Genomic DNA, 26,128 nt, shown 5'->3' with positions numbered 1-26,128 from the left:
TGAAAATCAGATCGGAAATTCCGCCTCCAGTCGTATTTCTTTTCATTTTTATTTCGACGCGTAGGTATCACGTCGCAATTGTCAGGCGCGAATAATACGTACAAATGTGCGCCATAACTGTTCATGGTGTATATCGAGCATAGAAATTATCGTCGCAGTGTTATTCGAACTCATTTACGTTCGACGTAATTTTCAGATCCGATGCACTCCGCATATTCTTACGTAATGCAACGCCTATCGTAAATTATAGTGTGTTATTTGAACCGACCTGCGTATTGCTGTAAGCTCGAATAAGCGTTGCTCAGGGAATCTTGGAGTCCGTTCAACGGTGCTCCGGTCAACGAATTGAGCGCCAGTGACGTCACGGGACTCAAACTTCCTCCCGTGGGCCCTGAAAATTAGTAAAATCATTAGAGAACAATGTCATTGTTTGTTAATCACTTTAGTGGATGTTAAAACCCCAGGAATTGTCGCACGGAATACAATTGTTCCGCTAAATTGCTCGGCTATCGGTTTAATCTACGGGTCGATTCGTTAACAAACCAGAGGAAATAAATTATCACGTATAATTTGAAAAGCAAAATAGTATAGCGATAATCATAACATCAATATTGATATTAACGATCCTAGACGGCGATGTGGTTAAATACCCGTGAATTGATTCCACATATAGTCGAAAACAAGTTTTTTCGTTTGAACAGCCGCTGACTTGAAAGCCACCAATCGAATTTAGAGCCTAATTAAATCGATTGTTCCAAGGTAGCAAACAGACGAAATTCGGAACGTCATGACGATGACTTTTTTCTAAAGTATGAATGAGATGCGCTACGGCAGACGTCGTTCGATCCACGCGTCGACGTTATTCGATGAAAATAAAAATCGCGATCGAAGAAAAAAAAGGAGCATAATCTATTTTCACTATTTTATCGAAATGTTCGCGAATGATATGCGTATAAATAATTAGTATGCTAAGCAGACGTCGGTATAATGAAAAATATTTGTTTACCGCACCTACATGTAACTCACAACTACAAGTATAGGTATATACAAAGAAAAGACCAAATACAACAAATTGCTAAACAAAGAAAATTGTTCTAAGACTATGCGACACAAAAGTAGTGTAACAATTTGCTACCGAATCTGGAAAATTACAACCTCGTTACACACATCGTGAAAATTAGATATTTCAGAGTCAGGCTACTTCGTACGATATTTTGAATATGTCCAATGCACTTTCCGGAAAACATTTGAACATAAGGAACGGATGGCATTAACAGGTTGCGCAACACCCCATGCAGTTTTCGATTTTGGTTGCTTTTTTTTTTTTTTTTTGTGATATTTTTTGATAGCAATTTTTAGAAATGATAAAAAAATTATCGCAAAACTACGTGACAGTGGTTAAATATATAGAAGCGTGGATAATACAGGTGATTAATAGATACACACGTACGTGGAATATGCGTATATGCAAATACGTGTAATATACGTAAGATTGGGTGCATAATTGTATGATAAATAACCAGATAATAGACAGGTCGTTGACAAAATTAGCAACAATATAATATGTCAATTAAAACGCACAAAAGTTCTGCTAATTTACTGCGGCCTCAAAGAAAAACATTGAAAACATCATCATAACTAGCTAGAATGCAAAAAAACAAAAATTCAAATTTTAAAACTAGCACTATGCGATGCACCGTTCCCATGCTTATTATATGCTGAGACACAACTTATTTCTTGGCACAAGAAAAGTACTTGTTCTCACCTGTACTTCCCGTCTTTCCGAGTAGCGCAGCTGTATCCGGAAAAGATATAAATCGTTAAAATATCATCGAAGACATATTTTCGAACTCGAAATTGTAAAATACATCTTCAAAGCTCGATAAGAATTCTCAAGCGTTTATATCGACGGAAGGGTCAAGAATAAATGAAGATCGTTCGGCGAGCACGTCATATTCAACTCGGAGTAATCGTTGTCATTTTTTTTTTTAAGATTCTTGAGTACGTTCGGGCGAATGTAAGCGCGTGTGCGTGGAATTTATATTATTCTGCAGATATGAAAACGAGACGCAGGTCCGTAAAAAACCAGTAAGTGTACCGCGTACGTAGGTACACATTCACGAGTCACGAGATTTCGTAGAATCGTCAAAAATATCCCCATGAATTCAGTTTACACCGGATACTGTGGGTTGTATACGTATAACGTGGCGTTTTCGATGCAAATTTATTCATAATATTGTTCGATATACGTGGAATAAAAATCCCGTGCAATGCCTCCACTGTATTCCGAGCGGAAATTCTGCACGGCGTGGTAGTATAAATACGGGAGTGTTATGGGAGATGAAATCACTTCCTGGATATCCGCAACAATTTCGCGAAAATTCTCATAACGAACGATTAACATTAGCGCGGGTTTTCCGATGGATGTTTCAACTATCGTCGAACGATCTGCATTTCTTTTTCGTGTATAAATTCAAAATTTGGAAAAGCACCAGACTCGAATTCAACCGAAGTGACTCGGGGGGGCGGCGTCCCAACCGTCGACACCGCTACGTTCCTTTTGACTTTTAATGTAAAATAAAATAATGGGTTTTATAGGCGGGGTACAAAAGTTAGAGATGAAGGTGGGCGGGGTGGCTCGGCTTGCAGAGTTGCGGTTTATCATTGCAGTCGGAGATTAATTGTTTCTAACTTTCGAGAGTCGTCCAATTAGTGTGATCTACGTAATTAGCAAGTTTTGTCGGACGCGATGAGGTTGCAGATTTGCAATTGAAATTGTTGCGCCGTCGCATATTATATCTATGCAGCTATAGAACGAAGCAACGTTCAATGGGGTCTTGATAAGAGTTTTCTTTCGGCGCTTTGATTTTGTTTTTTTTCTTTTTACTTTCTACTTCGACGAATGTAAATCGAAAATTATGGTCGCCAAATGCTCGCCATTACGCCGATACAACGACGGACCATACGTTGCCATCAAAGCGAACGAAATTGAGAAACATGAAAATTACTTCAGTTCGAGTACAGCGGGCTTCGCGAATCCAATCTACCCCGCTGACGGAAGAGTTGATTTTGAAAAAAATATTTCACAGAATTGAAGAACGCGAAAAATACTTTATGCAGATTCCAATCACACGGTGCCGGGTAATCGAGTTTTTTCATTCCCCAAGTTCTTCGCGTCTCACACCTTCTTGATTCTTTGCCCTATGACGGGTATATTCATCACAAAAGACGAGATATTTTATACGGTAAAATATGAATCCGGTTGTGTGTATATACGACGTTAGTTTTGTGAAAAAGCGTTAAACCGTACATTGAGCAAAGTGGTGGTGTTACGCTCGAGCTGAATGAGTCTTACCTGTTATGCTACCTATGAGAGTGCACTCGAATCTGAATGGAGCTTTTGTCAACTGTGGATTCAGGCCTTGAAAGCGAAGCTACTAATTAAGTAATTTTGTAGCATAGTTACACCGTCAGACTAAGATCGAGCGAAGAATCGTATCTTTTTTTTTTTTTTTCTCAGTTTTCCAAGATACATGGTATGACGTGAAATATAGTCCCATCTGGGCTTTCGGATTGAAAGTTTGACCGATTCTATCGATATTGCATTTCTAACGGTGTGAAATAACTAGAATTTTTCAACGTTAAATTCTTACCCGGTATTGAATTATTTTTTTTTATTTTCAAAAAGAAATTCGAGTCGCGGTCACTCGGAACACGTTTTGCATAATACACGAGATATATATGTATACATATACGCGAGGGAGAACGCCACAGTGGTGAGCTTTGCCCGTATTATACAGAAATCTAAGGTGAATAGGGGGATGGAAAAGGAGCAGAAGGGAGGAGAAGGGGGTGGGGGTTTACGGTTATTTCATTCCATCTGAATTCTAACTTGGCGTACGCTTCGGAGGGCTTAGAATTTCATTTATTACCTTCTACCTGCAGAACGATATCATTTTCCACCGACCTTATTCATAATCAGATTTCAGATTTGTGTATGCATATACCTGTAGTATACATGTACACATAGCGAATACGCGAATACACGTATAAATAATTCCACGCGACCTGGTGTGTACAGAATTTTCCTTGGCACTATCTCCGCACGGTACATAACGTGTTATATTCTAATACGTTGTGAACAAAAAATTGTTGTTCACAACGTATGCAGCCAGTGAAGCGGGTGTACAGAAATCAAACCGTCGTTAGTCAAGGCTTCCTAATTGGGTTACCAATTAAATCTAGTTTAGTAATGGTTAATACTATACCAGGCAGTGCGACACGTACATAGCGACATACCTGCAGTTGAGTTCGCCAACCCGCTCAGCGCTGAAACACACGCAACCACATAATATGAGCATGCATCCATGTTAAACTTGTAATTGTAAACATGATTACCAAAATTAGACTTATTGGTACATATCGCGACCATTTTGGACCTAGTTTCGAGATACGTAATTCAATAGTGGAAAGAGAAGACAGAGATGTTGAACTTTATTGTTCTACGCACGTTTTTGAAGAAGACAAATTGAAAGATGACGTAAATTGATTGTCAATTTTGATTCTTGACGTGAATTATAGAATGACGTATGCGAACGCTATGTACACGACGTGAAATTTATATTAAATGAAGTTTTCAAAGCTGAAGCGACAAAACCATTGCATGCAATCGAATATTAATTATAATAATCATAGAGATCGTGATGAATACAACAGTGTGAAGCGTTAATTGAAAATTGAGCTAGGTATAATACATTATACAGATAATAATATAATGCATTATATTGACAATGATTATTATTATGTACACATATGTATATCGTACACTTGTACAGTATACCTTATACAAAATACAATAATAACAGTTACGTGGATGGGTAGGAATGAATTAAGCGAGAATAGTACAAAACATGGAATCCATCGGTGTAATGTTTACAATCAATTATAAAATCATAAGCGGATTTAAAATCAATCACCTTCGGAATTGAATGTAGTAGGTATATACCGAGATACATATATATCCATCTCTGATACAAAATCTATTTGAAAAAAAAGAGAAAAAGATGATTTACTTATTATTTTTCCTTTCTCACATCCACCATTTCCTCTATCGGACAATTATTACCGGCACCTGCACTCTGCGATCACGTAGGACAAATTTTATTGCTACACAAAAATAATTTGGACCTTTCTCAAGTTATGCAGTTGAAGAAATTGATATGCTTTTTTTTAATCACCAAGTTTTTTCGAAAATTTCGTTCTTGATCGTATAAAATTGCGAAGGTTATCTCGAATAAACGAAAAAAAGTTTGTTCACAAAATGGGGAGAGCTAAATCAAAGAGAAATCGGGAACCTGTGAAGAAAAAAAAGGTCCTGGCATCTGGTACTCACTGTTTGGAGAAACTTGAAGGTTGCCATTTCCACCAGTCATAGCGGCTAAGGTGACAAGGTTCTGCATACTCATAGGTGACACTCCTGCACCTGCATTTGAAATTTTTTTTCATGATTCCTCATTCGTCCGTACCGCAGGAATGTAGGTACTAAAGCCTCCAGAAAAACCATAGCTGGATTGTGTTTCAACTATGTTATTAGGTTTTGCAAGCTGCAGAGTTCAAGAAGTTTTTTTTTGTCTAAAAATCAAAATTTATCTTTGCGAAGAAGTTTCTTCGTTTATAGGATATTCCGAAATAATCTCAATGTCAAATGATATTGCACCTATTTCACACATGATCAAGTATATATACATACGTATTGCACACATACGTAACATTAACTTTCGCTGATCTGTGCAGCAAGCCTTGGAGGTCCCTGTAATACGGTGTAAACTGGTTGTTAATTAATCAACGAATTACCGGGTTATACGCCCCTGCAGTGCTTCGTTCTACTATATGATCTACCGTCTAAGGGATGAATTGCACTAATTAACTCGACGTCGACGACTTACTCGGACAATAAATTGCCGTCCGCGGATTGATATAATCTGATTAAATTGTCGTACGTGTGTAACCGTTGCGGTGGTATTTCGCATTTCAACCCTTAATTAAAAGGGGCATGCAGGTATATAATTTTATGTAAGTTGCAGCATCTGCGTGCCAGCGTTACCACGTTTCGCAAGAGTATAAGGTATGTATGTATAAGGTATACGCGGAACGTTGTAATTGAAAATGCGAAAATTTCAAAACGATAAAAATATGCACCGACGAAACAATATCGTACGATGACATAAACAATAATGACCATCGTTATGCGCGTGACACGCGAGTAACATTAATTTTCAGAGCTTCCGTCAATTTTTTTATAGACTCATTCCTTTCCTCTTCTGCAGAGGAGACGCGTGAATGGATATCGCAATTTTTTATACAAATGGTGTAAAGAAAATAACGCTTCCCGCTTTGACATTTTTCAGTTTACAGTTTTCTCATCATGACAAAATATCTCGGTTGTATACGGGAGCTTTGAGTAGTAGTACGTTTTATCGTTTGCGGGATAAGTAAGATCCGCGGTCGCGTAAACCGTTAGGGCAAAACTCAGATGAAAGCTCTGAAAAACAAGCCGGGGATTTAATTCTTCCAATCTTGGGGTCGGGTCCTCTGAAACTCGAAACACGTTCCCGCCCTTACGCTTCGCTGGACTTACATGCATTTAATGGCGGCTATAAAGTCACGTAGGAAAGAAAATCTTTCTGCAGGGGAACGATCTCTTCGAACTTTTTTTTTCGCTTTTTCTTTCTCCTTTTCTCTTCTTTTCAGGGGTCAAATTTACGAGCCAACCTATCAGGCGTGCATTAATTAAATGTAACCTATTACGGATGATAAGATAACTCGTTATTTTTTTTCACATTTTCCTTTCCTGATTCAAATAAAATTGCGAGCGATTAGGTTTTTTGGAAGCGGAATAAATTTTGATTCACTTCGACCTGGGCTTCGACATTTTTGAAAACATTTAAACTACGACGAATCTGTTAATAGTTTATTCGGTTCGAAGACTACCGACAAGAAGTTCTTATTCGCCGGCTGATACAACCTTATACTATGCGACGTGGGTTAATTAACTCTCCAAGGTACCGCGAGCTTCCTTACGAGATTAATTACTTTCTACTAAAAGTTAACCACCGACGTGCGCCCGAAGCTTTGTACAAGTAGTATTACACGCCCGGCGTTAAAAGTTATGGATGAACGGGAATATAAATTAAAGATGGCTAAGCGTTAGAGATTTATTTTCGAGTCTTTTTCTCATTTTTGTCTTCCAACCAAAATGGGGTGAGAAAATCTATGAGACGCGCAAAGAAGATACTTTTTTGTCGAGTTTTTTTTTCTTACTTTCTTTCTTTCTTTCTTGAGAAAAGAGAGAAAGTGGACTAATGGAGGTCGCTTTGCGGCTTGTACTGACTGATGTAATATAATGTACAGGTATCAGGTGTATATATATATAAAGTTGAATACCCTCGAAATAAAGATTTCGAAATTGAATAAATTATGAAGATGTCAAACCATGACTCATTTACGACATTCTATAAGTCCTGACGTGCATCGCGAGGTTTTGGGAACAATTTTAGTACCTGATACCGGAGTGGGAACCGGTGTTACCTAAAATTAAAAATTTATTCAAAAAATCGAAAAAAAAAAAAAAAAAAATTAAACAACCTGAACCAGGAAAACTTCTGCATCGTCTCGATTAAACCCGAAAAGCGAACCGAAGGAAGCGTAAGGTTTATGTAAGTAAATGTAATAATAGAAAATAAAAAAAACTGGACGAGCACTGACCGTACTCACCCGCCGAGTTGCTAAGTGACGCCAGCGTCGCCAGACTCTGTAAATTCGCGGGATTTATCTCAGGCGGACTCGGTACAGTTTGAGGTGCCGCTGCGGTCGGCGTCGCTCCCCCAAGACCGAGGTGTTGCTGCAGCAGAAGCTGATGTTGCACGTTGGTAAGTGCATTGGCGTTGGCTGCCCCCGCCGGCGTGCCGGCGTTCGACGACGCTTGAAGTTGCTGCAGAAGTTGCAGCGAGGCTGGCGCCAACGAATGCGTTTCGTTCTGAAATTGGATGAAGAAAAAAACACCCCCTTTGAAATCCTATGGCTGAAGCTACGGACCTTCGTAATTTGTCGTCGAACGTTCGAACCGCGATTCGCTAGAACCACCGATACGGCGATATTAATGATATTAGCAATCGCAGCGAATGGGCTATTACATTGTGCGATGGACTGACGAAAGTGAATCACCGCAGCGCCGTAGACGTGGGAGGGAAAAGTAATTTTCTCGTTAAAAACTGCGTCCGAGAACTACGCGATGCGCTGACTATACGGTAACAAGCGACAGGGCTTCTGCGTTCAACCGCGTCTACGTACAGTTATTCTAGCAATAACTTCGTTACGGAATAATTATCCGATATTTTGTTACCATTGACGTTCTCATGGCATGGGAAAAAGTATAACAGTAGTGCATCTCCGACCCTCAGGGGGTTCTAATGGTCTTCCCTCGCGGCTTGAAAAGCTTCGAGTCCTTTTAAGTGCTTTCCTTTGGTAGTGGAAAAAAATGGCGGAAATTTTATGGCATCTTTGACGACTACCGTTTAATTAGTTAGTTCGGTATCGACGGAGGATGCTTCCCAGACGCAAAAAGAGCAATGAACGTCTGCCCCCCCCTCCCATACGATGTCGCACTACAGTAATAGTGATCGCAAAAATAATTCAAATAACAATTTGGCTTTTTTAACTCTCAGCAACTATGAAAATTCTACTTTTCATCATTTTTGATGCATAATTTTGGGTTTCTGGCCGATAAACTTAAGGTTTTTAGGGATATAAGATGAAAAGGCCTCTTCCTCGCCAATTAGATGCCGTCGAATGTTTTCAGATGAGGCTAAAAAAAGCTTTCAAATACCGATAGGAAAAATATTCTCAGAGCTGATTAGTCGCTAGAAATAATCGTAGAATAGTCAAAAAATGACTTCCGTCGTTAACCCCTTAACCTACGATTTAGATTCGAAGATGTTGGGCCGAAATTGTATACAAGTATACAAGTATAAATAAATATTTTGTAATACTTGCGCCTACCACAATTATTGCATCAGACTGTAAATGCGTATCAAATATTCCACGTAATATTTACATCGGGCCCGATCACCGTCCGCGGGCTATGCCCGTAATATTTACTTCTGGCCCAATCACCGTACGCGGGCTATGCCCGTAAAATTCGGGTTTGGCCCAACCATCGTACGCGGGCTATGCCCGTCATTGTAGGTTAAGGGGTTAAAGAGAAGTACCTTCTATTCCCTACAAGCTATACGTGGACGATGTTTCGTTAAACTTTCGACCATAAGGAGCATTTCTTACGTATATGTACACCTGAAGTTTGAATATAGGTGCATACACGAATGCGTGTGTACATACACGTGTAGCCATGTGTGTTTCACACGTTCGCCTCCTCGCCACCCGATAAAGTGGATAGCGTCCTCTTTTCCTCTTCTTTTTTTTTTTTCTTTTTCTCCCAAGGGATGAAGTTACTTTGCTCCTCGTAAACATGTACACGTGTAAGTTATGATAAGTTACGGTATACTCACGGTCGTAAGGTAGTGCGGCGCCATGTTGACACCCGCGAGGTTCCATAGATTCGCCTGAATCTGCTGCATCCTTTTTTGGTCCTTTTCCTTCTGCGTGTCCGCAAATTTAACTACCAGCGGCGACGAGCAACCCTGCGACAATGAAACGAAGGAGACCAAATTTAATGAGGATATTCGGCTCGGGTAATCGACGATCGGCTTTGTTCGTCCCATTATCGGAGCCGCGGCAACAGCCAATCGCGTCTCGCTGTCTCGGCGACAAAATTGGAATCAAAAATGTGATCGTACTGGTTAACCGCAAGGTGGAGTACAGGAGTTACAGGAAACTTATACCATCGCGTACTTCCATAACTGGGAATATTCATGACATTAAAATGGTGTCTGGTGAACCGCTTGGCACCGGGAGGTGAAATTTGCGTCCCTCCGCTACACTCTGGAATTGGTTGGGTTGGATACGCGTATGTATCCAAAGGTGAAATAAAAATAAATATGTAAAATCCAATCAACATCGGGCTCGTCAAATCGAAAAATCGGAAAAACGTGGGGTTCGCATTCCAGCGTATTAGAAGATCAGGTAATTCGAACGGAGTTGCCGGCAGTTCGTATCTCATCGATCAACGTGAATTTCGAATGGACCAGATTACTCCTGTGTACAGTAAATGCAGAGTTGAGTCGAATCGTCTGCACGCCACAACGTTATACGGCGGCACAATCTACTTCCGGCGTATATGCGCAATAGTGGATTAAAGTTATCCGGCTTGGTAGCTAACGTTTCGCAATTCCATTTATCCGTATGCAATAGCTATACGGTGTGTATACTAGCTGTTATATGGAACCGGAATATAGCCGGCAATGTATACTACGGGATATATAAGATGGAAGGAGTCGTGAAACGTCCAATGTACTTTTCTCCAACTTCTTATACTTACACGGCTCTAACTATTTAACGAATAAATGCATATACCTGTAATATACCACCTACCCGGCTATGCACGTACACCTCAACATTCACCCAAATGAATATCGTATGTACGTACGTATTATGCATATATGTATACTTTCGGCATTTCGCACTTGAAATTCTCCGAGTAAAGTACCCGTGAAACTTCGAACGAACTTGCATACCGAATCATTTCGATAGTTGGAGAAACACCGAGTACCTTTTTCCCTACGAACGATGATGATTGCTTGAGATTTTCATTTTCGTCGAACCGAAAATAACACGTTGAATTTGTAAGAATCGTTTAGCGCGAACATCGGCTCGGGGTAAAGATCTATCTGGTTTCGTACGTACGTACGTACCTCTGGTTGGAGGTATTTACGATTTTCCCCTAGCGTCGGTAATATTAGCGTCGGTTTATCCATCGCCGATAAAATAATGGCGTAACCGAAGCGTAGCTTAGATTCGAAGGCGACTAGCTGTCGTAAAATTGTTTATTTCAGCATGCAAGTCCGATCACGTAACCGACTCTTACCTATAAAAATAGTCGGCGACCTCGTAGTCATTGTAGTTGGCGTTTGTCGACTACGCGCAGCCTCTTGGGCTGTGTTTCTTTTCGGTGAATATTTTGGACGTTTGCCACCGACCGGACAGGCATTCACACCCCGGTGGCCGACGGCTGACGGCTGACGGTTCGCCTCCTCGGCTACTCTTCGCTCTTCCCATCGGACCCGGACTACCGGATTTCAGGCGACGAACAAAGAAGTTACGACTAAGGCTGCGAACGACGAGTTTACCGCTGGATCATCGACGACGACGAATGATCGCCGTTCGTACATCGCGGTAATTGTAAACGAACGTCGGGCGATACGAGAGGTTTCATTGTTATTCTCGCGCATTGACACCTCGTATTTTCGATAAATGAGACCGCTGTGTCACACGTCGCGTTTGTTTATTCCCGCGAACGACGACTGACGATTTCTATTCCCAATAATAACGGACTCGCCCGCTTCCTACGGGGAATAATTTCGTTCGGACGTACGTGTACGTTTCAACGTCTGATAAAACCTTGAGATTCTTTATAGGCGCGCTAGGCGCACATTATATACGTACCGCATATTCAATATTACGATCACCACATGTACAAGCGTACGGTATAGGCGATGTACATGCACACGTACAACAGGCGGACGCGTGGTTTAGGAATAAACCTAGATTACCATGGATAAATCCAATAAAGTATTCCGTACGAGGGAAATGAAATTCTTTACCATCCCTTCGGTTTTTCCCCCAGCTTCCTTTATTCCCCCCCCCCCCCCCCCCCCTTCGTCGCTTCGGCTCGTCGCCGCGTGCGGCCTATTCTGAATCCGTGTTCCCTGTTCCGCGATAGGCGTAGGTATGACGTGAGCCAATATTCCAAAGTCGGCCTAAGCCGGGACCTGGACATCCGAATGAAGCGAAGAAAAAAAAAAAAGAAAAAAAAAAAGCTGCGATGTCGCCGCTTTTCGGGAGCGCGGGTGAGATCCGAGACCCCTATTCCCGGAAATATATCGGGTACAGTGACAAAATTTTCAATTGCGTTAGGAACCTCGACGATTTGCATCGTCTTCTCACAAAGGACCGAGCGCGTCGTCTCGTCTGTCTGTCTGGTCTGTCTGTCTGTCTTCGGGGGAAATATTATGCTGATAAAGGAAAGTGGATTTACATCCAGACAATTCCGGGAAGCCAATAACCGAATTTCCTAATAACCTTGTTCCTCGGGGACTTGGACCGCGTTGTTCTGCTCGCGCAACGGCGAAAGCTGACTGTTCTTCACCGACTGACTCCTTCGGTATTATTACGTTATTACCGAGGAACCTCGTACATCGGCCGAACGTTGAAAATTTGACCGACTTTGGAACGACGTCAGCCCCCGATAATTTGCGGCTCATTCTTATCTACTTCAAGTCTGAACTTAGCCGCCACGATATACGAAGTAAATAAGTATGAAACGTTACACCGTTCGTTGCAGTAAAAACTTTTCGTATCTGCATTATAAAAATAGAGCCGACTATCTTCGATCGTTGTATGCAAATGTAATCGTCCCAACGGTTTCCGTTTCCATAACCCCGACACACCTTTTCATTTCAACTCTGTCGCTTCCGATCCGCAGTTGAGAACGGTTGGCGAAAAAACGAATACGAAGAAAAAGAAAATTATCTAGCAAAAAAGAAAAAAAAAAAAAAAACAGAATTCTTTCGACACGGGTGATCAGAATCTAATTAAATCGTTATAAATATCGATGAGAGAAATATCCTCGATGATTTATCGTGTTTGATTAAACTTTTCAATCGCGTGAAATGTACGTGTAGGTGTGTGTATGTACCCGTATACATATGTACATTTATGGGATAGTTTGAAAAGCGAATCGATGGAAACTTCGAAGATCCCAATCAAAGATAGATTGTAAATCGAAGACGCGAGTTTCGGCGCGTCGATCGGGAAAATTCTATGAAATGAAATTACGAACTGGTAATGATCAATTCAATGCGCCGTAGTTGCAACGGTGGGTGGATGGATGCAGTTCGTAGCGCGGCACAAGGCACCGAATACACCGATACACATTAACTACGTACCTCCGCCGCGCCCGCCTTTACCCTCGGCTAACGTATTTATAGGATCACCAATCAATATGTGAAATGTTAAACAGGTACACTCGCGCCGTTCGAAAACCCGAAGTAACACGCGTTACTTTATAGCTGTGTGGTTACTCTACGCACAGCCATACGTATACGTATACATGTAGGTATGCGCGTTCCAAATTGGTAACGCGTATCGCTAGAATCATATGAATGATTGAGGGAAATCGACGCGTAATAGTGGCGCGGACCATTTTCCATCGGATACACGTTATGTAGGTACGCGTCACGGATGTTTTTACATTCGGCACGACTCGTGACGACGGGTCATTTCGTGTGTATACGTATACATGTATACGATCCTGGAGCAACTCTACTTTTACGGGGTGAACGGATGAATCGGAAAATGGAAAAAAATAGCGAAGGGGGGGTGTGTGACAATAGCAGAAGACAACTCACCTCCATCGTCTGCGAATGATGCAAGGATTTGATGGCGTTGATGGCGTACTGTTTACTGGCGAACGTCACGAAGGCACATCCTTTGCTCTGACCCGCGGTGTCTCTGAGGACCGTGCATTCTTCTATGGAGCCGTATACGCCGAACATACTTCGTACATCGATTTCACCGTACTTTTTCGAAAGCATTCCAACGAACAACTTCCGCTCTGAAACAAGAGAAAGAGGGAATTTTTTTTATTTTTTCAAAAAAAGAAACAATCGCCGGCACATATACCCGCTCGCAATGTATATGTGCGATCGATGTATTAAGTAAACTTTGGAAATATTTCCAGAGGACTTTGTTTTTCATCCGGGTTTCATTCGTTTCTTTTTTTGTTTTTTTTTTCTTTGTACTACGTGTTTTCCTTTTCTTTTTTTTTCTTCTCTCTATTTCTTAGGATTTTTATTTGTTGTACCGAGGAGCGATCCCCCACTCGGTATAAACATACATAGATATTTTATATTTTTTATTTTTCTCCGGATTCCTCTGGATCGCGGAGTAGTTTATCGCGGCGAGTCGATAAAAAGCAGGATACGCTTTATCGTTTTAGTTTGCGGGAGGTATAGCGATTTCGTACTTTTCGAGTGGTCGGTTCAAGGGAGTCACCGTTATCTCATCCAACGCCGGTGCATCGAGAGTTATAGATATATATGTATATATATATATATATATACGCGTTCGAGTGAGAGAACGTCGAATAAACAATCGCGAATAACAATCGGTTAAAGAATCAGGTTATCGATGCAATAATCAATATCGCTAAAACAATTCCTAGAATCTCGGATAGTCGTTGCTCCGATACGGATGCACTCGACGTGCGGTATAAATGCGACGATTTTTCGAAGCAATTAAAACAGTAGTATCGAGACTGTCGAACGTTAGAGATGAAGCCTATTCTCGTAGCAATAATCGGCGCTTTTATCGTCCAGGGTGAGCACAGGCGAGGCGTCAAATTATTCATAATTTAATAGAGTTAGGCTTAAATCTATTGCCTGGCGAGGCACCAACTCGTCACATCGTTCTGATTTTTATATACCGTGCTACCGAAATATCACAACGCTGTAATTTTAGCGCCAACTCACCGCTAAAACCGCTAAATAACCGACGTTAGGGCAAATGACAGTGAATTAGAAAATGTAAAACTAGCTGCCTCCGGGAGTCATGACGTTATTCCAAACGTGACAAACTCGAGACTCGACAATTATATCACGTGAATCGTAACGGCTCGGAACGAGGCAATGACAGACTCGTAATTAGTTTTTGACGTTGCGTAAAAGGAATAAAAGAGTGAACAATATTGACGTGGAAAACAATAAACCGTTGTATATATATATTAATTCCCATTTTTCCAATCATTCTTTTCCCGAGCACCGCGTACTACCTCTCTCTGCGACACAGATGGCTTCGAAAACCGAGTCGAAAACTAAACATGGATAGTGCAACCGGTGAAAATCGTGCTTCCTAGTGTTTCAAATTTTTCTAACTCGTCATTCGACTCCCGTACAGATTGCCTGGGCCAGGTTAAGAGCAATGGATTACCCGCGGCGTTTGTGGCCGGAGGAAATTCCCTGCCTTCGACCTCAATCGAAGGTCAGACAACCGAACATCTACGCGATATTGTTTTGAACGAAACGGCATCGTACATCACGCGCGTCTCCGACGATCTGCTCCGGCAAGTCAACATCCAAAGCTACCTGCAAGTCTCGGTGCTCAGGGTGGGCCTGGAGAACTTCAACTACCAATTGGAACAACTGCCGGTCGGAGCACCGGCAAACTCCTTGGATTTACCGCTCCAGTTTCTCAATCAAAAAATCGAGGAAGCTTTCAATCTCATTCCGCAAACACTCGGAGGTAACGCAATGACGAAACTTCCCAAACCCCCGAAAAAAGAAAAATCCGACTCTCAAAAATCGTCGTCAAGGTGAGTGTGAAACGGTTTCTTATCGGCCGTTCTTCGTTTCAACTCACAGACGTTTTTTTCATTTTTGCGCAGTGGTGGAAAACTCGCCGTTCACACACTGTCCGAACTGCTGAACAATTTGGCCCTGGTTTTGGAAACGGATTTGTCGGCGTTGTCCAAATTTCAGAAGAATTTGTTGAGTGCAGCTTACAAAGGAGCTGGCACCGCTTACGCCGACCTTCAGGATGAATTCCGAGCCGTGGCTATCAACAAGTATTTGGTTCCTGCCTTGAAATCGATCGTTCGCGACATTCAAGAAAAAGCGGTTATCGCCGAGGCTCATGTCAGCGTGCTGCTGTGGCACAAATTTTTAGCATTGAGCGATCAGCTCAACCTGGTAGCTGCCAATACCGATGTTGTAACCGAGAACAGCAGCAGCACGGTTATCGAGGAATGATAGAAAAGAAATTGTTTAGCTCATTCATCAAATGTAGAAATTTCGAAATAAAAAAATCAAGTGACGAATTTCGTTGAGTCAAATTAAAAGAGAGTAAAAAGAAAAAAAAACAGAGATAGAGGACAGTCGTATGAACGGAAGGAAACGACGAGCCTGGTAGTATTCGAAGTGTAACAAGAAGATTTATTGAACGAGCGAATGGAAAATAGAAAATACGCCCCGCGAACGGAGGATATTTTTCTTATGAATATATGGGAGGATATGGAGTCCATAAAAAATTTAGCCAACCCGAGAGATCAATATTTATTTAGGATCGGTAGAGAAGAAAGTAAAAAAAAAAAAAAAAAAAAGAAGAAGCAAAAAAATTGGATCGGGAAATAGGCCAATGTACGATGCCTTAAGCGGCTTATTTAAGATAAACAGTGGGGAAAACCGGTAAGGAAACCGGTGGACCAAAAAATGAAAAATTGAATTATTTTGGGTATAAGAACGTGGGAGCCAAAAGAACTTTCATAAACGAATCGAAAGAGTGCGCGGGAAACAGAAATCCGCCCTTACGGACATTGCGGTGAAAAATCTCGAATATCTTGGGGGTCTCCTTTGGATAATTGCGATGAAAAAGTCGGAGGTTGGGTGTTTGTTCGACAGGTTGAGTTAGCGGGTAAATGAGTAGAGGAGAAAGCCGGTAATTGAGTAAATGAGTGAGCGAGCAAAGAATGAAATACCTGTGGAAGGGTACGAAATCAAGTGATAGTTTGTTCGGAAGCCCCGATAGCTCTCCGATAACGTCTATATTGGTTTATTCAATTTTCTCCACTCCTGCGGGGCGGTAGATATAGAAGCCCCAGATGTGAATCGCTCGGCCAATACCGCGGATGATTCACGCGTCGCGGTTCAATCCCCTCGCTACGCTATATCTTCGAAACTGAATTCAAAAATTTACAAATAAATTAGACAACCCGACTGCCGTTACCGATTCACTCAATTTTCCGGGATACACATATACCGTATCGCTTGAGAAAAAGTCCAAAAAAAACGTCCCGGATTTCAGTCCACGTTGCTATCGTGCGATTTTCCCTGGCGTTCAATCGGGAAGAAGATGGCGCATATGATACTTGTTACAAATAAATGTCGCGCTGTTGCAGCACATCTACGTGTACCTACGTGACTTTACTGAAAAGAAATCGTTTGCGAGTCGCTTACGCAACGGAGAAAAAAAATGAAAGTATCTTTCTATAGATGCAAGTCGCGTGTCTTGGTCTGAAATCTCCAAGATCGTTGGTACCGATTAGACCTAGTGTTTCCTGCGCTCCGCGATGCGATGGCCTACATCGCGTGGAAAATGTAGAAAAATTCGCGTATCGAAGCGAATCTCGCGTTGGGTCTCTTTTCCTCACTCCTGAGGAGGATACGTCGGCCCATCTCGTCGTAAAAATACGGGAGGGGGGGGGGGAGGCGAAAATATCCCTTCGGGCTTCGACGGAAACTCGGCGCGAAACCGTTCGAAACCAATCCAACGAGCAAGTAAAATCAAAAGCATTGTGCATTGCGGTCCGCTCCCTCGCCTGCGGCGCGTGTAAGCACTCATTAGGGAAACGAGACGTGGAGGAAATATATCGCGGATGCGGCGGCTAGGTGGATGGGAAGGTTAACGCGGACGGGGGGTTTGGAGGGGGGGGAAGAGGCGCCGGTGCCGCGGTGCCGTGGTTCGCCGGCGTACAGGGATACGAGCATTCATGCATCCATCCACGCATCCACGCACCCTGTTCGCGTTTAATGCACTCGCTCGTTGAGCGCCGCCCCGGTTGCACCTACTGCATATTCCCATCGCAGCGTACCTACGTTGGTATGGAAAATGCAGGAGACTCCGGGGGCAGATTGAAGCGCAGCTTCGGACCGCTGGGGTTGCTGCGAGTTCTTCCTCCTCGGGTTCTAATTATCCTCATGTACTGAACATACCGCGGCGCACGCCGCGCCGCGGTACACATATACAGGAGTCTGTTATTGTTATGATAATGTTGTAGAAACACAATCCACTTAAAACTTTGTGTTACACAACTTGGAAATGGCTGGTGGTACCGGTACCCTCCCCCCCGTTCGGTAACTCGTACGTGCGCTATCATAAATGCATACGCGCGCGGCAATAATCTCCGATTCTCAATCTCCGGCTTGTCGGCAATTTTTCGATTACATCATTGCGTGATATTCGAGTAACGACGATAAACAACTTGGGAGCGTTATACTCCACGTTTTATACGCTCGCCGTAGCTCGGGGCAATGACCGGAAACTATACAGCATTCGCTCGGAGGTCCTACAAGGGTGAGTTACGTACGTTGCACAGTATCCCGTTACGAGGGTCCATTTGTCGGTGAGAAGCCATTTTCTCTGAAACTTGGAGCTGGTTTTCACGGGGCTATTGTCTCGCGAATATAATATCGAACACGCGTGGGGGTGGCGTGGGGGTGGCGGGGGGGTGGCGGGGATGGGTACGTATATCGAACATGAGAACGGAAATACCGGGAGAGGCTAGAGCCAGCCCGGGCTGCCCCGCCGTGTTGTTCGAGTGTCAGCGCTAATGGCCCGTTGTTTGTACTACAAACTTTTTCTCTCCTCCATACCGTATATTGTATATTTCTCCTCTCCGAACTACATCGCGTTCGCGGAAAAATGTAGCCTTAAGGATCACGTGTAAAGTAATGCGCGACGTACGTAGCGAAGAATACAGTGGAAACGTAATCGACGAAGATAAACTACTCGAGCAAATTAGTGCGACGTCCCCAATGTGTCCGGTCCATTTCCGGACGGCTCGACCGATCGACTCAAAAATCGGCGAAATGTGGACGCTGTGGATCAGCCCTTTTTTTTTTTTTTTGAATGACCTCTGAACGTATATCATTGGATTCCAAGTCGAACCGATCGATGGACACGTCGTTACCGGTCGGTGTGGCGTTAGGCGATTAACCAATCGAATGTCTTGTTTTACGCGTCTTCGTACGAGTCGAGCCTCTCAATTTTTCGCCTTTTACTTTTCGACCCGACCGATGTTGAATTTGTTCCATGCGGGTCAAGGATCGTTACGTAGATGTGGAATAACAATCTTCGAACAAAAGTGCTGCGGTACGTCAGCAAGTGGGATTCTTGAAGAAGTTAACCACCTACAAGAAACCATTTGTATAAGGTCAGGTCGTAGTGGGTTAATTCAGAATAGATTTTGTTCCGTTAACCGTTAGGGGGGTAGTAGTAGTTTGTACATATTCTAAGCTCCTTTACTGTTTTACTCGAGCCACACCGGCCGCGCCATTCAAAAGCGGAGCACCGAGCTAACTTTGTTAATGTAATTTCTGACGGTACAATATTAAGCTAGTAAATTTTAGCCGCATTAACTGAACTGTAGGTATAATATGCATACATAGAACATTATTAGTACGCAGCTAGATGCTAGTAGACGGGGTGGGCCCGGCTATCGGCGTAACGAACTAACATAAAGTTCGTCCGGTTGTAATATCGAAAATCTGTCTCGGATATTATTTTTAATTTTCATTACCTCACACCCGCACGTTACCGCGGACGCGAAAATTAGCTGCGAAAAATTTTCACCAGTTTCAAAACAATAAACGTACGGACGGTTTCACAATTTTCTAGTTTTCGATTCCATCTACAGCTCGTCGACGTACGAAAAATCCGATTCCAACTTCCGGTTCATTCCGAACAAAGGGAGTCACCCCGTGTACACTATATGCAAAGTACGCCTCGACGCGTGTACATACATAATTCACGATTACCCGTACATATCGAAACTATATTTAAGCGCAAAACGCGGTGCGGAGCGGCGGCGGCGGCGTCTTCGATTATTCCATTTAGCGGATTGCCCTTTGTCGGTTGGCGGATAGGTTTCGGTTTACGAAATAATTAGGTCCCGTAGAATCGTAGTGCGCTTACCGCAATACGCGGATTACGGTGGGATCCGAGAACAACCTCAGCCCCATGCTGTGTGGGGATAAGTACGAAGATGAGTGAAGACAACGGCTGCGAATTACGCACAAAGTTCTCCGCGTTGGATCCCATTGCGGTATACGCGTGTACACCACAGTTGTGGGGTATCGCGTCTATACGTACCACGTAAATTACCTCACAATCAGCCGCGCACCGTACAGTTATATACATGTACAAGAATAAATACGTGGGCACTTTATTTTTTCAACATTTTTGCTTCTTTTTTTGTTTCTTCGTCGTCGTCGTCACCTTTCTCTTCTTCTTTCGTTTCGACCTGCGATCGAGTATAGGTAATTCCAGCGAATAAAACGAACAAAAGAAACGAAGGGGGTGATTATTCGATCCGGGTCTATGAGGAAAAATGAGTCGATGATCGACGCGATATGGAACAGTTTGAGGTCGAGAACCGCCGATTGGTTATAATTATTAAAATTAATTGCCGACAGTTTCAAGAATTAACGCGACGTTGATGCGATTGAGCGGAGTCGAGGCGAGAAAGCAAAGGCATTATTCGAATTACCCCACGGCGGAGTATCCTGCATATCGATTGGTCGTAGAGTGGCACGCAGCTATACATGTAATGCGCCATCGTCGAATCACGGCGAGTTTACACCGCGGAGAAAACTCCGATGCACCGTTGTGATGTAAAATAAGTATCCTGCGTAGGTTTTTCTACACACAGTGCGTTAGCGGATGCCTCGAAGACTGGGAATACGAGAGAGAAGTTAAGCGTGGAACAAAGAAAAAAGAAAAGAAAAAAAAAACCGCAGAGAAAAAAAAAGTCTTCACGAGTCGGAGAAAGCTGTAGAAGTCACGGATACGTGAGCGGTGCGGAAACACATCAATTGTGCAACGAGTTTTACCTACACGCTACTCGAAACATTATTGTTTCGAAATTATACGTACTACGCGCGTCTAAGATCGGCAGGGCGACTCGGTTTTCAAAAGTCCCGCGCGACTGCAGTAAAACTGCACACCGTGCCAAAACTGAGTCGGCCGAGATACGTCGGTAAGTTCGGCGAGGTGGGTAATTGACTCGTGAAAATAATTTACTATGGACGTTGATTATCATTTTAGGCGAAGTATGACCGTAGGTGCGGCAGAAAATTTTAATTGCCCCGAGAACGCTGCAGGTAACGACGCGTGTTTTCAGAAAAAAAAAAAAAAAACTAATTCGTCGTCCTTGCGGCGCCGGATAAACGCAAAATCCGCGTCGTTGTTACCGAGCGCAATATTTCCCTCAGCTGCGCCTACCGATTTCGGACTCTCCTCGACGCCGATGAGTCAAGCGACGAAATTTTTGACGAGTGCATTTTTATCGTGCACCTATTCGCGAACCGCGACGACTCGTGACCACATAGAATGCCCCGTTCGAATGGATGTATAATACGTACACGTAAAAATATGAAAAATTTTCGTTCGACGTTCGCGAGGCGGGCGCACCCGTAAAAAAAAAAAAAAAAAAATCCGTTGAAACAACGGAGCCCGGTAACGAGGAATGAGGTGGACGATTCTTCGAAAAGGGGCACCGAGATTCGTGACGTCACATCCTGCGGAGATCGCGATCCCCATACTAATGCCGAGGTGTCGCGAGCTGATGCCCGTTGTGGAACCGGCCGCAGCGTTAGGTAGGTATAGGTAGGCATCATTCTCTGTGACATAATTCTCTACGATGTATGTCTCAACTCCGCGTAGAAAATTGTTGCGTTGAAAATTTTCACGCGTTCGCAATCCGACGCTACTTTTACCCGCACCTAACCGTCGCCGATGATAATTGAGCGCCGTTTTGCAATTCGTTTATTCGTTGTTATTCGTTTGTCGCACCGATTTCGCCGCGAGTCTGAGAAAAGAATCGGCGAAGGCGAAGCGAGGAACGTTGCGCGAGGCGAGGCCGGACGATCGCTTCAAGGGGGTAGGAGAGCGCATTTGTATGGAAAACGGAACGTCGGCGTCGCCGGGTTCCTTCCGGTCAGTCCCGGTGCGGTGACGGTCGAAGGCTCTCAGCGAGCGTTGGATGGGACGAGCGAACGTCGTCGCAAACGCCAGCTCGACGACTGCTTTTCCAGCGGTCTCGTATACATGTGTATACATACGTAGGAATGTGGCGTCCGCGGAACGTACACATCCGTTGGATCGCGTCGAATTCGATCGAACTAGTTTCACGACAGGTTTTTACGCCCCCGCTAAATATACGCGGTATAGAAAGTTCCGGTTATAGTGTTATACAGTAACAATCATAGAGCTCGGTGACGATTCCGTGTAATATCATCATGCGCGCGTGTGCAAGCATATCGTCGCCACACGTTCGTTGACAATGGACGGATGGAAAAGTAAATTGTCGCATTGCATCGTTCGCGAAGAAGTCTAGTTGCATAAACTATCGATATACATAAGGCGGCAGCGGTGTTGATTACGAGCAAAAAATAGAATATATTGAGTCATGTCGCAATAGGGAGAGGGGAAAAATTATGCATATTACCAAAGCAAACTATCAGGTATATTGTTCGGATCTTGATTGAAAAACATATTTTTTAGTTCAGGTGTTTCTCGCACAAATGATTGATACGGTTATTTGTTATACACGCGTGTATATATCTCTCCGATGACTGTACGGAATTCTTGGATAGAGAGAGAGAGAGAGAGAGAGACGGAGACAAAAAACTCAACTCCAAATAATTAACTAGAATATCGTGATTTCACAGCTGGGTTTACGTGTACCGAAACACACGAGTCGATTTCTATACCGTATAAGTTTTTTTCCGTACAGCGCGGCTACCTTTCGTCGGTCTCTACCGTTCGGTATTTATAGTCGATGCTTAATCGATTTATCGACTGCTCAGATATTAGCTGCTAATCTACTCGGTTTCATTACCGAAGATAGCGTGCTTTGTCGGAATCGTTATTTATGAACACTACTATAGTAGTGGCATTAGACGCGCGCGCTCGCGCGCCACATTGCAATATTCCGTTGTGTTATAAATTTTCATTTTCACTTTTTCGTAAATTTAATATTCGAGGCAATGCGAATTAACATTCGCCGTACGTAGTCCGTACGGACAGTGAAAACCCTTTCGATTCGCTCTTAAATATCTATATCGACCCCCGTCTAGTTCGAATCTAATCGTAAGAGAAAAAATCGAGGCTATATTTGTATCAATATTCAAAACTAATTCTGCAACTCGAATTTGTATTTTTCTCAATGAGAATCTCTTTTGCACTCAACCGTCGTGCCCTCGGCAGATAATGATTGATCAGGTGTTAACACAGTTATCGGTTTCGTTCGCTCGAGTGAAAAGAGAAAAAAAAGTCTCGAGTTACTTCGTGTGGCATACAATAATTTTTCAACGACACATCGATAACGTCCGTTGTGCATACCATCGCCATTTTGTAATCCGACGCTGACGTCACTCTGCCGTCAAAAGATAAGCCGCGAATCAAAAACCATAAACGACTCGGAATCCACCGTACGCGAGACCATCTTTCACCCCTACTCTTGATCAGTGTGAACTCGACTCTAATATGCAGCAATCGCACGATTCGAACGTGGGATGAAAATGGAAAAAATCGACCTGCGGACCATCCACGAAAAATTTCAGACTCCGTACAACGTTGTGAAATTCGGTGAACAATTGGAAATTGTTTAGGAAGGTGATACGAGCACACCACGCGCGACTTCTCGGCTAATTAACGGTTCGCGATTCCCCGTCCCCTCGGCGTGGATATGGAATCGTAATTATATATACGCGATGTCAAGCAATAAGCTTCGCGTACATATGTATACAATATACATACATACCCATAGGCTTGGGCGATATTCACTCACGCTCTGATAAGTCAACTATAGACGCAGCGCGAGTCGTCGTTATACCTACTCCTTATAGCACAAGGTGTTCTATATTTTGTCCAACGATTTCCACATTACGTCCACCATATATATATATATATATATATATATACACTCCAACGAAACTTATACCACCGTAATAATTACGCGTACGTAGTCTCCTTCATTGCCATAGATATATCGTGCCACTGTCACTGAACTGTACACGTTGATGCTTATAATTGTCTACATATATTATTGTACCTATCTATTCGCTACCTACTTGCTAGCCGTTTGTCCCACTTACGATCGGAGCTGCTACCTCCGTATATCCATACAGATATAGCTATGTATAGTATATACAATATACATTAATTCATGCATCCTAGCCATGTGCTCTCTGCTGGCTTTTACAACACTCAACTATACGTTGACACATAATCACGCGTTAGAGGCATTCAAAGGTTTTTTCGGACTAGCACAATTCACTCACTTCTTATTTTTGTTTCTATCTCGACAAATGGACGCAAAACCTTACCGGTTGACGAATTCATCGATCGGATACCGCCGGTGAATTGGACAGGAAATGCGAACAGCGACGCAGGAAAAACAAAGTTTGAAAGAAAAAAAAAAAAAAAACAATTACAGTAAGTTCTGCGGAGGACTTTAGCGAACGCTGTACGAAGCGCGTAATCGGTTACTCGACGGCATTAAAGTAGGTTGCGTCAGGGTAGCACGGCAGAAGTCGTTTGTGGCCGATGTGTACATTTGCCAGCGTGTATACGTGTAACGTAGATAGGAACGCGCGTAGTTTGCACGCGAATCGCTAAGTACACGTACGTACGTACGTATCCCAGGTGTATCGTACACTTGCAGCTGAAATTATTACTCACACGACATACCTTCGCCGTACGCATTACGTCCATATTTTGCGTGTAACTTGTATTCCGCGATTTTTTGTTCTTCTTTTTCCCAGGGTTATACTTATACATCGTGTATATCGTAGGTGTACACGCGTCCCGCACAATAGCGTGAGGAGGGTCATGTCGTGTGTAAAAATAAAGAACGTTAGAGCATTACGCGTACGTTGAACAGCGGTCTACCGGGGCTCCGGATACCGTACAATTGCACCGTATCGAGTAAAAAAAAGTCCTACGGCAATTTCATTCGTACGTCAATACGCACGAACGAGTATCGCCGATGGCTCGCGACGAGGGTATAAGAAAAGTATGAACTGTGACGTTGTAATTTCATCGATTTTCCTTCGCATTGTCACGTGTTCCGGTTACACGTGCCGTACGAAATTTACGTTTCGGTGAACTTATTTTTGTTTTCTTTACAGCGAAATCGGCGTCCGCACGTTGCCGGCGATCGATTTTTCATATCGGAGGGCGAAAGAGTTTCGAACTTCCGAAAGAAAGACGACTCGGAGAGAGAGAGAGAGAGAGAGCCGCGTTTCTCCGTTGTTCTCTGAGCTACGCGACAATTAACAGGACGTGACGCGTCGACCCGAGGCTAGAGATCAAGGCACGGGCCACCTTAATACGCCCAGTAATGTCAATTACAATAAACCCCGTCAAATTGCAGTTCGTGCGTTCACGCGTGACCGCGGTACTTCGCTAGGATATGGACGGCTCTATAATTCGTTTCGTCATTTCATTAAAGTATGTACGCCAGTAATAATATATACCCTGTATGAAATACATACAGGCGTACATGTGTTTAGGAGAACCGACGAGGCCACCAACCGAAGACGCGACGTCTCGCGGTGGCACGATCGTGACGAAAATATAATATCTGCTTGCGATGCCACCGTTTTTTTCAAATCACACACACACTGCGCAACGTATACGTACGTACGCTCGTGTACGGAACATGTCGTCTAATGTCATATTCTGACCATGGGATGACATAGGTACGTACGTACGTACCTTCGTGAATTTATGCAGGCGTCGATATAACGTTATATGTATATCTACGTATAGAATATATTCGGTTACATCTCGAGAACAACACACGACTATACGGGACAAACAAATAATTACGTAAGGTGCGAAGAGGTGCAGAGATTGCATCGACACGAATACCGAACGTGAATAGATCGGAAGGCTGATCATCAACATCCAGCCGACGTATGTGTATGAGGTATGTGTATATGAACGTATATGATCGCGAGAAGGAGACTTTAATTTGCAATAATTTGAGTCTTGGCTAGCAATTAGCGCGCGCGGGTATCGGTTTAGTCGTATGCATATATGAAAGAAAACGAGAGTCGCAACCCTCTGCGAGCAAGCGGGGTAACCTCGGTATTTACCGTACCTCTCGTTGTTCCGC

At 43.1% G+C, this 26,128-nt stretch overlaps 2 protein-coding genes across 20 annotated transcripts in view; one reads left to right on the top strand and one right to left on the bottom strand.

Annotated features, from left to right (window-relative positions):
- Positions 1-26,128, bottom strand: part of LOC105692034 (CUGBP Elav-like family member 2) — a 274,308-nt gene that overhangs the window by 11,751 nt on the left and 236,429 nt on the right. For 8 of the 19 annotated variants that reach the window (XM_048650633.1, XM_048650634.1, XM_048650628.1 and 5 more), the window contains 7 exons: positions 13,581-13,786; positions 9,564-9,695; positions 7,765-8,035; positions 5,393-5,482; positions 4,288-4,329; positions 1,766-1,795; positions 269-391 (listed from right to left, as the gene is read on the bottom strand). In XM_048650633.1, the coding sequence (XP_048506590.1) occupies positions 269-391; positions 1,766-1,795; positions 4,288-4,329; positions 5,393-5,482; positions 7,765-8,035; positions 9,564-9,695; positions 13,581-13,786 (894 nt within the window). The remainder of the gene's footprint in view (positions 1-268; positions 392-1,765; positions 1,796-4,287; positions 4,330-5,392; positions 5,483-7,764; positions 8,036-9,563; positions 9,696-13,580; positions 13,787-26,128) is intronic. The other 11 variants (XM_048650639.1, XM_048650646.1, XM_048650638.1 and 8 more) reach the window with 8 other exon arrangements.
- LOC105692036 lies at positions 14,412-16,045 on the top strand. The gene is made up of 3 exons (XM_012410932.3): positions 14,412-14,550; positions 15,127-15,541; positions 15,614-16,045. Exons 1-3 carry the CDS (start codon positions 14,505-14,507, stop codon positions 15,975-15,977), a joined length of 825 nt encoding a protein of 274 aa, XP_012266355.2. The 5' UTR covers positions 14,412-14,504; the 3' UTR covers positions 15,978-16,045.

This window comes from Athalia rosae, chromosome 2 (assembly GCF_917208135.1).
Source record: "Athalia rosae chromosome 2, iyAthRosa1.1, whole genome shotgun sequence".
Classification (NCBI taxonomy): domain Eukaryota; kingdom Metazoa; phylum Arthropoda; class Insecta; order Hymenoptera; family Athaliidae; genus Athalia; species Athalia rosae.
Note: the sequence above shows the minus strand (reverse complement) of the source record. Positions and strands in the feature narration are given on the sequence as shown.

Excerpts from the sequence above, each read along its gene's own strand:
- LOC105692036 (XM_012410932.3), top strand. The coding sequence starts at position 14,505 with ATGAAGCCTATTCTCGTAGCAATAATCGGCGCTTTTATCGTCCAGG. Across the intron at positions 14,551-15,126 it reads CGGCGCTTTTATCGTCCAGG|ATTGCCTGGGCCAGGTTAAG; the intron begins GTGAGCACAGGC and ends ACTCCCGTACAG. Across the intron at positions 15,542-15,613 it reads TCTCAAAAATCGTCGTCAAG|TGGTGGAAAACTCGCCGTTC; the intron begins GTGAGTGTGAAA and ends ATTTTTGCGCAG.